The sequence below is a fragment of the Jaculus jaculus genome, chromosome 7 (genome assembly GCF_020740685.1).
Source record: "Jaculus jaculus isolate mJacJac1 chromosome 7, mJacJac1.mat.Y.cur, whole genome shotgun sequence".
Classification (NCBI taxonomy): domain Eukaryota; kingdom Metazoa; phylum Chordata; class Mammalia; order Rodentia; family Dipodidae; genus Jaculus; species Jaculus jaculus.
The window spans coordinates 135,135,995-135,149,135 of record NC_059108.1 but is presented as its reverse complement, the minus strand read 5'-3'; the positions used below and the strand labels follow the sequence as shown (position 1 = coordinate 135,149,135).

At 34.6% G+C, this 13,141-nt stretch overlaps 1 protein-coding gene across 1 annotated transcript; it reads left to right on the top strand.

Annotated features, from left to right (window-relative positions):
• The first annotated feature begins 219 nt into the window (after positions 1–219).
• Positions 220–727, top strand: LOC101607094 (40S ribosomal protein S14-like). Its single transcript, XM_045155083.1, has one exon. It carries the CDS (start codon positions 257–259, stop codon positions 710–712), a length of 456 nt encoding a protein of 151 aa, XP_045011018.1. The 5' UTR covers positions 220–256; the 3' UTR covers positions 713–727.
• Positions 728–13,141: the final 12,414 nt, after the last annotated feature.

Genomic DNA, 13,141 nt, shown 5'->3' with positions numbered 1-13,141 from the left:
ATAAAATTAGAAATGGAAAAGAAGAGCTCACAGTAGACATAAGTGAAATTGGAAGAACCATAAGGACTTATTTCTAAAACTTTTACTCCACAAAATTAGATAATCTGTAGGAAATGGAAAAATTTCTGAAAACATACCACCTACCAAAGCTAAACTCAGAGCAAACCCATCACACCCACCAAGATTGAAAATGTAATCAAAAACCTCCCCCCACGGCTCTCTTTCCGGTGGTAGAGTCTGAAGAAGACGCTCAGAAATGGCACCTCGCAAGGGGAAGGAAAAGAAGGAAGAACAGGTCATCAGCCTTGGACCGCAGGTGGCTGAAGGAGAAAATGTATTTGGTGTCTGCCACATCTTTGAATCCTTCAGTGATACCTTTGTCCACGTCACTGATCTTTCTGGCAAGGAAACCATCTGCCGTGTGACTGGTGGAATGAAGGTGAAGGCTGACAGAGATGAATCTTCCCCATATGGTGCCATGTTAGCTGCCCAGGATGTGGCCCAGCGCTGCAAGATGCTGGGGATCACTGCCCTACACATAAAACTCAGGGCCACAGCAGGAAACAGGACTAAGACCCCTGGACCTGGTGCCCAGTCAGCCTTCAGAGCTCTTGCACCTTCGGGGATGAAGATCAGGCGGATTGAGGATGTCACTCCCATCCCCTCTGACAGCACCCGCAGGAAGGGGGTTCGCTGTGGTCGCCACCTGTGAATAGGACTTCTCAAATTATTTTCTGTTAATAAATTGCCTTCATGTTAAAAAAAAAAAAAAAAAAAACCTCCCCCCAAAAGAAGCATCCAGGATCAGATAGCTTCTTATCAGAATTCTATCAAACCTTCATGGAAGAACTGAAACCAATGTTTTTCAAACTGTGCCACAATCGGAAAACTCCTCAACTCCTTTTATGTTGCTTATATAACCCTCATACCAAAACCAGACAGAGATTCAAGAAAGGAAAACTATAGGCCTATTTCCCTGATGAACTTAGACACAAAGATCCTGAACAAAAGCCTCACAAACCGAATTCAACAACATACCAAAATCATTATCCACCTTGATTGTGTAGGGTTTATCCCAGGACTACAAGAGGACCTACACCTATTAAATTCTCGCTAACCTAACCATGGTTATCCTATTTAACTGGTGCTGACTCCACTGCCCTTTGGAGAATCTGCTTCTCTTTTTCAGATGGATGCAGTACCTGAGGAAAGAATCAGCCCACCGCACTTCACCAGAGCCCCAGCTGAAACCAGAGAGTAATTGGGGAAAAAAGAAAGAGTGATGCTTTCTTGGTGAACCTGATATCAGCACAAGGGTGAAGGAGATATACACAGAGTACACTCAACTCCTACCAAATCAGAGATACAGGGGCACAGAGCCCATCACTGAAGTAGACCTAAAACAAACCCAACATGGCTCATGGGAATTAATGGTAGTGGGGTTAGAAAGATTGTTAAAGCCACAGGTTGGAACATTACACACAGATACATTGCCTCTGCCCAATAACTGATGGTTACCCCCAACATGCATGATCTACAATCCCCATGGGAATAACCAGCATCCACAACGAGGAAGTCCCCTTCAGAGTAGGGGACAGGAATGAAGGTAAGAATGGTACCAACATGTTCTGTTTACATACTATGTCCATAACAAAATTTTTAAAAAGCACAGTAGAGTAGCATATTATGGAGCAATGCATTTATATAATTTATTCTAGGACAAAATGGTGGTTCCTCATTTAAAAAGAATTATTTTTATAATAAAAATCAAATATCATAAAAAGAAAATAATTGTTATTTTGTTATTAAAATAGTTGGTAGAGTAATGTTGAAATAATTCCACAATACATGCAAAACACCTTACCTCTTTGGACACACAAGAAGCACTATAATATCAGGAATACATCTTGGAAGCCATCATCTCTTGAGAGAGTTATCAAACAGCAAGAAACATTACCTAAAAAGACAACTAAAATTGATTGTCCCTATATAAATGGAAAGAATGAGTAAAATACAGTTTCTATTTTAGAGAATAATACCTCTGTAAAAACTAATGGAGATGAAATTAATGATATAATAGTAATAAACACCTTGCTAAAGTTAAAAGTAAAATAAAGATTTTTGCTCTATTTTAAACCAATGTATCATCTGTAAAAAAATTAAATTAGCCTTAGTAGTAGGATTATTATAATATTATTACCAGTCTCCAATAAACTTATAATGTATATTAAATAAGATATTCACAATTATGAAAATATGGTTATAACACATGTTTATGAAAGATGAACATAAAGCAAGATGAATATATATATATATATACATACATATATATACACATATATATGCATATATATATACATGTATATATAAACATATAAACATATGCATATATGTAAACATATAAACATAAAGAAAAAATTATTTAAATGATATAACACTAATGACCATGGATAGCACAATGTTAATAAACCAATTAAAATTATTTTGATCAATCACTCCTTTTTTGTTCTTGTGTATATGATCTGGGCTTAATTAGGATTGCCAGGATAGTGAAGGTAAAGAATTGTGTCAGCCCATCACATTTCAAAGCTAGGAGAAATATTTTTAAAGTTTTTATTAAAAGGAAATAATAAATGATTGAGGAGAGATGTATGGTGTGAGTGTATGTGTATATAATGTCTATGTGCATGTTCATAGGCCAGAGACAAAAGTTAGATGTATTACTCAGTCACACTGTACCTTATTAATATTTATTTTTTGGGAATGTTTTCTCATTGAATCTGAAGTTTCTGATGCAGCTATTGGCTACCCAGCAAAGGCCAAGGATCTTCCTGTCTCCACCTGTCCAATATTAATAATAAAGGCATATACCACTGAACCTGGCTTTTCAGTATGAAAACTCAAGTCCTTAGGTTTTCACCAAAAACCATTTACATTGAGCCTTCAATAACCTCAGCCCTTTGATAGGAATATTTAACTTGATTTAAACATGTATCATGATATTTTATGGTATCTCATTAAATATACAATGTTATTCTTTATTTTTTTGTTATTTATTTATTTATTTGAGAGTGGAGACAGAAAGAGACAGATAGAGAGTGAAAGAATGGGTGCACCAGGGCCTCCAGCCACTGCAAATGAACTCCAGATACGTGTGCCCACTTGTCCATCTGACTAACGTGGATCCTGGGGAATTGAGCCTCGAACTGGGGTACTTAGGCTTATAGGCAAGTGCTTAACCACTAAGCCATCTCTCCAGCCCAATATTGTTCTTTTATGTAGTTGTTAAAAGAAATATTTTAGATAAAATAAATATTAATTTGATAAATAATTTACACAATTGAACCCATAATTTAATATATTTTAAAATATTTATGCACATAACTATTAGGTCAAACAGGATATCTGAACACACATAACCAAGTGTGGATCTATAGTTTATCACTGTATCAGTAGTAATTTTCATATCCATACCTCATATCAGAAGTCTTTAGCAAAGAATCATCTAGGTAGGATATTTGAAAATTTCATATAAGTTGGTTAACAGTGAGCAAGCAACAAGGCACTTTGGATCTGCTTATAAACACTGATAGAGAGCAATTATATAGAAAATAAATAGACTAAGTATGTTGTATCATTGGAACCCTGTGTAGAACAGTTAAAGTTTTCAGGTATAGACCATTTTTAACAATCTCTGTCACCAAATCAACTTTTTCTGTGGATTTAAATCAATCATTGACAAAGAGTTGGCTCATGGATTGACAAGTATCAATGTTAGTTAACACTGAAATGAATGACTTTGGTAGATTTTTCTCATGAGCATTTTCTTAAGTGGCCCTTGGGGCAGTATATGAGTTTCCTGAGTTCCCACGTTATAAGTTAGTAGCAACCAGAGCTGGAAATAGTGGGTAGCCATGAACATTGTGATATATCTTATGAACTTTATGATTTACTTTCTCTGAGAATACAATATTATTTTTCCAATATTAATTTATTTGAATTAAAAATAAAATCTAGCAATCTTTAGATGTACCCTTTGTAGCATGCAAACTAAAAGAAAAAATAACTGAAGCTTCATCCAGTGAAATTATGCCAATGTCATCAATTTTAAAACATAACAATTACAGAGATGTTAGAATTCAGAGAAAAAAATGTGTCTTTGAAGTGATGAGACACTGTAAATCTCCTCTTGAATAAACTGAATTACTGATTTTGTATTAAGCAAATTTACAAAGAAATCAATCAGGAAAATAAGGAATAGTTTTAGGATAGTGACTAATTACTTAGCAGGCAGACAATAAAAAAGCATGGTGTCCAATACTTCTTTTCAGTAGTCTCTTAAAGAAAATAAAAAAGGGCTGAAGAGATGGCTTAGTGGCTACAGTGCTTTCCTGTGAAGCCAAAGGACCCAGATTTGATTCCCCAGCACCCAAGTAAGGCAGATACACAGGGAGCACATACGTCAGGAGTTCGTTGGCAGTGGCTAGAGGCCCTCGCGCATCCATTCTCCCTCTGTCTGTCTCATTTCTATCTCTTTCTCTCTGCTTGCAAATATTTTTTTTTTTAAAAAGTAAACAAGTAAAAGTTCTCTGTGTTCAAATCTTGCATTGGATTTACCATGCTTGGTTATTGTCTGCTTGTGGAGAGTGCAGAGCATATATTTTAATTTTTATCAACATTTGTTTTATTCAATGTTTCATGGAACCCTATTTACATTACAAAAATTTGTGAATTTGTAAAAGAAAGAAGTTTCTCTGTAGGAAACTTGTATTTTCATGTTAAAGAATGATAAATAATATTAGAAAACTAAGCAGAGGAATATTTAAAATTTGGTAATCTTGATGTTGGTAGAAAAAATGTATATAATTAATAGAAGGTATGCTACAAAAGGTAAATATAATTTTCTTGTTCATATTTCCATTTTTCTCATTGTTACCACAATGAGATCTGCCTGAGTGTATATCTGTACAGGCCTCAGATAGATGTGTGTCTGAGATATGGGTGGAATTTCCTCTCAGAAGTAAAGAGATTTTGAGATTTTATGAGGCAAGTACATTTTATCAAGTGAAGGAAAGTTTAAATGCTAATGTGATCTTTGTTTATTCCTTTTATACATCATTAATTTTCCTCAAGTTTTAGGTGATTTGTGATTATGGCATTGTATTTCAGCTGTTGCTTATTCATTCTTTAATAGAATGAACTTCACCATAAGCAGGTAGTTGTAGTGCAAAATTTAAGAAAAAACTATGTGAAAATTTGCACATTAAACCAAGTGGTCATTTAAACTCAATACTATATATTTAAATAACACACTTTTGAAAGTGCAAATTCACCATATATTTAACTGGATGTATGCATGTTCTGTTACATTATATTCTTAGTAAAAATATTAATAGGCTTATATAAATAATAACATTGTTAACATAAAGAGTGACAATTTTATGTTATATAATGAAATGCTATGAACATTTAGTTTATATATGTACAACCACTCATTTATAACCACTAGTTAGCACTCTTGACGAAATCTGTAATATATATGTAAACAAGTTTTAATAGCTATTAAGAACACATATTTATCTTTTTAGTCAGATTTTGGAATAGCAAGGTTTTCTAAGGTAACCACATAGGAAGAAGTAGTACAAAAGACATGTTTGAATTATAGTTAAGCATCAACTAAGGACACAAGATAACATAAATGCATTTGAGAAGAGAATCAGTGACTTAGTAAGGCTTATTATGTGAATAATTGACCTTATAATAACTTGCTTAATTGAGGCATATTAAAAGTAATATAAAATGATGTGGCAATGTAAAGAAAAAAATAGAGGATCAAGTTTCAAAAGAAGAAAATAAAGTAGGATTAGATAAAACAATGAAGGTCTTAAACACTTCAACTTTCAAGAATAAAATGACAAATTAATGAAAGACATTTATTAACATTTGGTCTTACATCATCAAAATTTGAATGAATAAGAAAATGAAGGAAATACAATTGCATAAAATTATTCTATGTATGAATTTGTGCATGGGTCTTTGTGTATATCTGTAAACCTTTTAGTAAAATCTAGAATGACATCAACTCATATTTTTTATAACTATTGGGAATATAATCAGAATATTCAACCATTCATTTGTCCTTTATCTCCAGTAAACAGAACATCAAAAACACATGCATACATTAGAGAATACTTCTTCAGGACTAAATTGTTACCAATAAGACCAATATAGAAAAACTGATGGAAAACAAGTAAATAAATATCACTTTGAATGTGAAAATATATTTTCTCTTTGTGTTTCCCCAAAACAAAAATTGAGAAGCAGGAGAGGGTGAAGGGAAAGATCAAAAAATTAGTATATCCTGAGAAGGCTTAAATATTCATCTCAGAGTAAAATAAAATCTGTGAATGGTTTCAATCATTTATGTTACCAAATGTAGATTTTCAGAATATAATTCTCCAAGCAAGTAGAAAATGGGCTGAAGGACATTTACAAAATATTCAGTGCCAATAGTACTGTGTGGCTCTTGCAATGTGTGTACACAGTTTTAATCGGGACTTAAGAAATTCAGTTCCCTCCTCCAGTTAAGATGGCAGCTTAGGTACCACGCCAAAGCAGCCTGGGATGGGGGGGGGGAACCAAAAAATCCCAGCAAAATACATACTTTTACTAAAAAGTGAGGAGTATAGGAAATTGAAATGGCAGTGGAGAAGTAGAAGAGATCCAGAGCATCCAGAGCCGGCACAGGCCGGCAAAAGCAGTCCTGGCAGGACCATGACTGTGGCGGCAGCGGCGGTGGTGGTGCACCAGAAAGCCACCAGGCTTGGCTCGAGCTGCAGTAAAAGCCAGGTGAGGGGAGCTTCCACTCACACCAGAGCTCTCCGCAACTCAAAAAACTTGAAGGGAGAGCAGCAGCGAACAATGGAGGAGCAGATAACAAGGTAAAAGAACACTTGGAACAGTGAGAGAACTAGAGCAGCTGCGGCTCTATTAGAACTAAGGTCACAGATAGCACCAAGCACAGTGATGGTGGGGGACTTTAACACCCCACTCTCATCAATTGACAGGCCATCCCAGGAAAAAATAAACAGAGAGGCATCTGGACTAAATGAGGTCATAGAAGGAATGGACCTAACTGATATATACAGGACATTTCATCCAAAGGCTGCAGAATATACATTCTTTTCAGCAGCACATGGAACATTCTCTAAAATAGACCATATATTAGGACACAAAGCAAATCTTAACAAATTCAGGAAAATTGAAATAAGTCCTTGCATTCTACCTGACCACAATGGAATTAAACTACAAATAAGTAGCAAGAAAGGCTACAGAGCATACACAAGATCATGGAAACTAAACAATACACTACTAAATGATGAGTGGGTCAATGAAGAAATCAAAAAGGAAATCAAAAAATTTATAGAGTCAAACGATAATGAGAATACAACATGCCAAAATCTCTGGGACACATTGAAGGCAGTTCCCAAGAGGTAAATTTATAGCCTTAAGTGCCTATAATAAGAAATTAGAAAGGTTGCAAGTAAACGACATAATGCTTTACCTTAAAGCCTTGGAAAAAGAAGAACAAAGCAAACCAAAAAATCAGTAGACTGGAAGAAATAATAGATATTAGGGCAGAAATTAATGAAATAGAAACAAACAACAACAAAAAAAAATCCAAAGAATTAATGAAAGGAAGAGTTGGTTCTTTGAAAGGATAAACAAGATTGATAAATCCTTAGCAAATCTGACCAAAAGAAAGAGAGAGACACAAATTAATAAAATCAAAGATGAAAAAGGTAACATCACAACAGATTCCAGAGAAATTTTAAAAAATCATAGGGACATAGTATAAAAGCATATACTACACAAAGTATGAAAATCTAAAAGAAATGCATGATTTCCTTGATTTATATGACCTACCTAAATTAAATCAAGATGAGATTAATCACTTAAATAGGCCTATAACAAGCATGGAGATCTGAACAGTTATCAATAATCTCCCAACTAAAAAAAGCCCAGGCCCAGATGGATTTACTGCTGAATTTTACCATACCTTCAAGTAATAGCTCACACCATTGCTTCTTAAGCTTTTCCAGGAAATAGAAAAAGAAGGAATTCTACCAAACTCCTTCTATGAAGCCAGCATCACCCTGATACCAAAACCAGGCAAAGATCGAACAAAAAAGGAAAATTACAGACCAATCTCCCTCATGAACATAGATGCAAAAATTCTCAACAAAATATTGGCAAACAGAATACAAGAGTATATCAAAAAGATCATTTACCCTGACCAAGTAGGCTTTATCCCAGAGATGCAGGGATGGTTCAATATATACAAATACATAAATATAATACATTATATAAATGGGTTGAAGGACAAAAATCACATGATCATCTCATTAGATGCAGAGAAAGCATTTGACAAAATCCAACATCCCTTCATGATAAAAGTCCTACAGAGACTGGGAATAGAAGGAACATATCTCAATATAATAAAGGCTATTTATGACAAGCCTACAGCCAACATATTACTAAATGGGGAAAAACTGGAAGCTTTTCCACTAAAATCAGGAACAAGACAAGGGTGTCCACTGTCCCCACTTTTATTTAATATAGTTTCAGAAGTCTTGGCCATAGCAATAAGGCAAGAGACACACATAATAGGGATATAAATTAGAAAGGAAGAGATCAAGTTATCATTATTTGCAGAAGACATTATTCTATACATAAAGGACCCTAAAGACTCTACTAGCAAACTGTTAGAGCTGATAAAAACTTACAGCCATGTAGCAGGATACAACATAAATACACAGAAATCAGTAGCGTACATATATGCTAACAACAAACACACAGAGGATGAAATAAGAGAATCACTCCCATTCATAATTGCATTTAAGAAAATAAAGTACCTTGGAATAAACCTAACCAAAGAAGTAAGGAGTCTCTACAATGAGAACTTTAAAACACTCAAGTGAGAAATTGCAGAAGACATTAGAAAGTGGAGAAACATCCCTTGTTCCTGGATTGGAAGAATCAGTATTGTGAAAATGGCAATCTTACCAAAAGCAATCTACACATTTAATGCAATCCCTATCAAAATTCCAAAGGCTTTCTTCATGGAAATAGAAAAAATAATCCAAAAATTCATTTGGAATCACAAAAAAACCGTCAAATATCTAAAATAATCCTGAGCAACAAAAATAAGGCTGGTGGTATCACCATACCTGATTTTAACCTGTACTACAGAGCCATAGTAACAAAAACAGCATGGTACTGGCACAAAAACAGACATGTAGATCAGTGGAACAGAATAGAGGACCCAGATGTAAGTCCAGGTACCTATAGCCACCTGATATTCAATAAAAATGCCAAAAATACTCATTGGAGAAAAGACAGCCTCTTCAGCAAATGGTGTTGGGAAAACTGGATATATATCTGTAGAAGGATAAAAATAGATTCTTCTCTCTCTCCATGCACAAGAATTAAGTCCAAATGGATTAAAAACCTTAACATCATACCTGAATCTCTGAAACTGCTAGAGTAAAAATTAGGGGAAACCCTTCAACATATTGTTTGACTTTCTGAATACAGCCCCAATTGCTCAGGCAATAAAACCACAGATTAATCACTGGGACCTCATGAAATTACAAAGATTTTGCACTGCAAAGGACACAGTGAAAAAAGCCGAGAGGCAACCTACAGAATGGGAAAAAATCTTCACCAGCTATATATCTGATAGAGGATTAATATCTAGGATATACAAAGAACTCAAAAAGTTAAATAATAAGGAATCAAACAAGTCAATCAAAAAATGGGCTATGGAGCTAAATAGAACATTCTCAAAGAAAGAAATACGAATGGCATATAAGCAACTAAAAAAATGTTCTACGTCACTAGTCATCAGAGAAATGCAGATTAAAACTACATTGAGATTCCATCTCACTCCTGTCAGATTGGCTACCATCATGAAAACAAATGATAATAAATATTGGCGGGGATGTGGAAAAAGAGAAACCCTTCTACACTGCTGGTGGGAATGCAATCTGGTCCAGCCATTGTGGAAATCTGTGTGGAGTTTCCTAAAACAGCTAAAGATTGATCTACCATATGACCCAGCTATAGCATTCCTAGGCATATAACCTAAGGACTCATCTCATTTCCTTAGAAGTACATGCTCAATCATGTTTATTGCTTCTCATTTTATAATAGCTGGGAAATGGAACCAGCCTAGATGTCCCTCAACTGATGAGTGGATAATGAAGATGTGGCACATTTATACAATGGAGTTCTACTCAGTGGTAAAGAAAAATGAAATTATGAAATTTGCAGAAAAATGGATGGATCTGGAAAGGATTATACTAAGTGAGGTAATCCAGTCCCAGAAAGCCAAGCGCTACATGTTCTCCCTCATATGTGGATCCTAGCTGTAGATGATTGGGCTTCTGTGTGAGAAGGAAATTACTTAGTAGCAGAGGGCAGTTAGTTAAAAAGGAGATATAAAGGGAAGAGAAAGGACGGGAAGAGGGTACTTAATAGGTTGGTATTGTATATATGTAAGTAGAATGATTGAGATGAGGAGGTAATATGATGGAGAATCGAATTTCAAAGAGGAAAGTGCAGGGGGGGAGGGTATTACCGTGCGATATTTTTTATAATCATGGAAAATGTTAATAAAAATTGTGAAAAGATCAAAAAAGAAAATTCCACCCCCGCCAAAAGAAATGCATTTCCCATTCAATGAGTTGCACATACATCTATTGAATATATTTTGGCCTTGAAAACAAATCTAAAAGAATATAATGCTTCTGTACATAACAATGATGTTGATGCAATAATCTATAAAATAAATAATAAGGATGTGCAATAGTCATTATTTTTGGGCTATTATCTCAGTTAGAAATCTCTTTTCTCTCAAATGTGTTCAAATTATAGTAATTTTGGACATAGTATATTACCCATATGGATCATCTGTATTCTTTGGCAATGAAAGGATGGCATTTTCAGTTGGCAAAATGATACAAGGTGGTTTGAAAATCTCTACAGAGAAAGAAAATATGCCAGAGATTTCCATTTGTCTAGCTGATGAGAAAATGGATTTTAAGACTTATTTATGAGTTTCTAAACAAACTATTTTTTTAAATCTTCCTCTGATAATCTGTTTTCTAAAATTTAGATATCTAGGGGAAATATCAAAGGCTGTCACCTGGTGAAATTGAAAAGGAATATTACTCCCTTTTCTCTTTCACCATGCATGTTTTGAAGCAGAATTAATGAAAAATACCTTCCTTCTTATTTATTGTACACAATTCATGTGGATATCTGTATAAATCTCTTGGTTTTTCTTATCTGTGATTTTCCCTTAAAATACATGAGTGTACAAGTAAAAAATGAAAAGAAAAAACAATGATCTCAGAATAACATGAGTGTCCAATATAAATGGAATAATAACTGTGACCTTTATTATGCATCATCTTCAGCTATAAAGATGCATTTAAGTAGTAATTATACAAAAAGTAGTACTTCTTATAGTTTTAATATGTATTGGTAACATCATAAATGTCCTAGTTTTAAACAAATTAGGTACAGTGTCTCAGCTTCTGACATCACAAATAACCCAACTTCACTTACAAAATTATTAATAGGACTGGAGAATTGGCTCAGCAGTTAAGACACTTGCCTATGAAACCTAAGGACCCAAGTTCAATTCCTGAGTACCAACACAAACCAGATGCACAAGGTGGCACATGCTTATGGAGTTTGTGTACAGTGGCTAGAGGCTCTGGTGTGCCCATACTCTTATTCTCTATCTGCCCCTTTCTTTGTCATAAATTAATTAATTAATTAATTAAATATAAAAAAATGAATACTTGTTTTACCTGGTACCATAGTTCTGTTCTCCTCCTTCTCCCTCAGCAACTCCTTTTCCCCTCCTCTTTCTTCCTTTCTCTTTATAATACAGAACAATATAAGATCAATATATAATATAACATTTATATCACTTCTTTGGTTACATTCACTCTTATTTTCATGCTAATAAAATACATGCATTTGGAAAATAAAACAATTTTTTTTTTTTTTTTACTGGCTTAAGACAGACTTCTATTTGATTCTCATGTCTGTTATTTAAATTCCTGGACTTTGAACTTTCTCAAATGGTCTGAATTTCAGTTTTATAATCATTGAATTATTATACTACTTGTCTCATTTATACCTATTATTATGATTAATTTAATGGCATATGTACTATACTCCAAGAGTAGTTACATGCAAGCCATTACTTCTTCGCTCAGTTTTGCATTCCTCTTTCTTATTTTTTTATTTTTAAAATTTTTTTTATTTATTTTTATTATTTATTTGAGAGCGACAGACACAGACAGAAAGACAGATAGAGGGAGAGAGAGAGAGAATGGGTGCGCCAGGGCTTCCAGCCTCTGCAAACGAACTCCAGACACGTGCGCCCCCTTGTACATCTGGCAAATGTGGGACCTGGGGAGCCGAGCCTTGAACCGGGGTCCTTAGGCTGCACAGGCAAGCGCTTAACTGCTAAGCCATCTCTCCATCCTGCATTCCTCTTTCTTGACGACAGAGAAGGAAGACAATTATGACTACCCATGCAGTCTTGCATATGGGTGTATATAGATATGTTTTTCATTCTTGGCTGGTGAGTGTAAGTCAGTTTCTGGAGAAGGATGCAATAATGATTTTATTTAAGAATAAGGCTCAGTGGGCATATCCTATAGGCCCTTTGCACTCTTCTGCCTATGATAACAGAAATAACCCCTGAAGACCAGGCATTTAGTAATCAGGAAAAAGAAATCCACATGATAGCAATGGGGAAACTTAGCAGAGGAAAAAAAATAAAATAGTCAACATTAGAACTGAGTTACTGACTCCAAAATTCTTATATAGTGAAGAAAATAAGGTGTTTATTTGTCTACAACACAAGTTTTCATTATAGAAATGTTCCCTGTTTTCATATTGTGTTTAAGGTCTGAGGACTTTTCTAACAGGATTTCTACTTAATATATTTTAATATTTTTAATTAGTTAGGTACACAGTGTGAATACAGCTATGTTGGTACCATCATTAACCTCCTCCCTGTCCTCCCCATTCCACAGGGACCCTCATTGGAGAA

What these genes read in the sequence shown, in the direction of transcription:
- LOC101607094 (XM_045155083.1), top strand. Translation starts at nt 257, where the DNA reads ATGGCACCTCGCAAGGGGAAGGAAAAGAAGGAAGAACAGGTCATCAGC.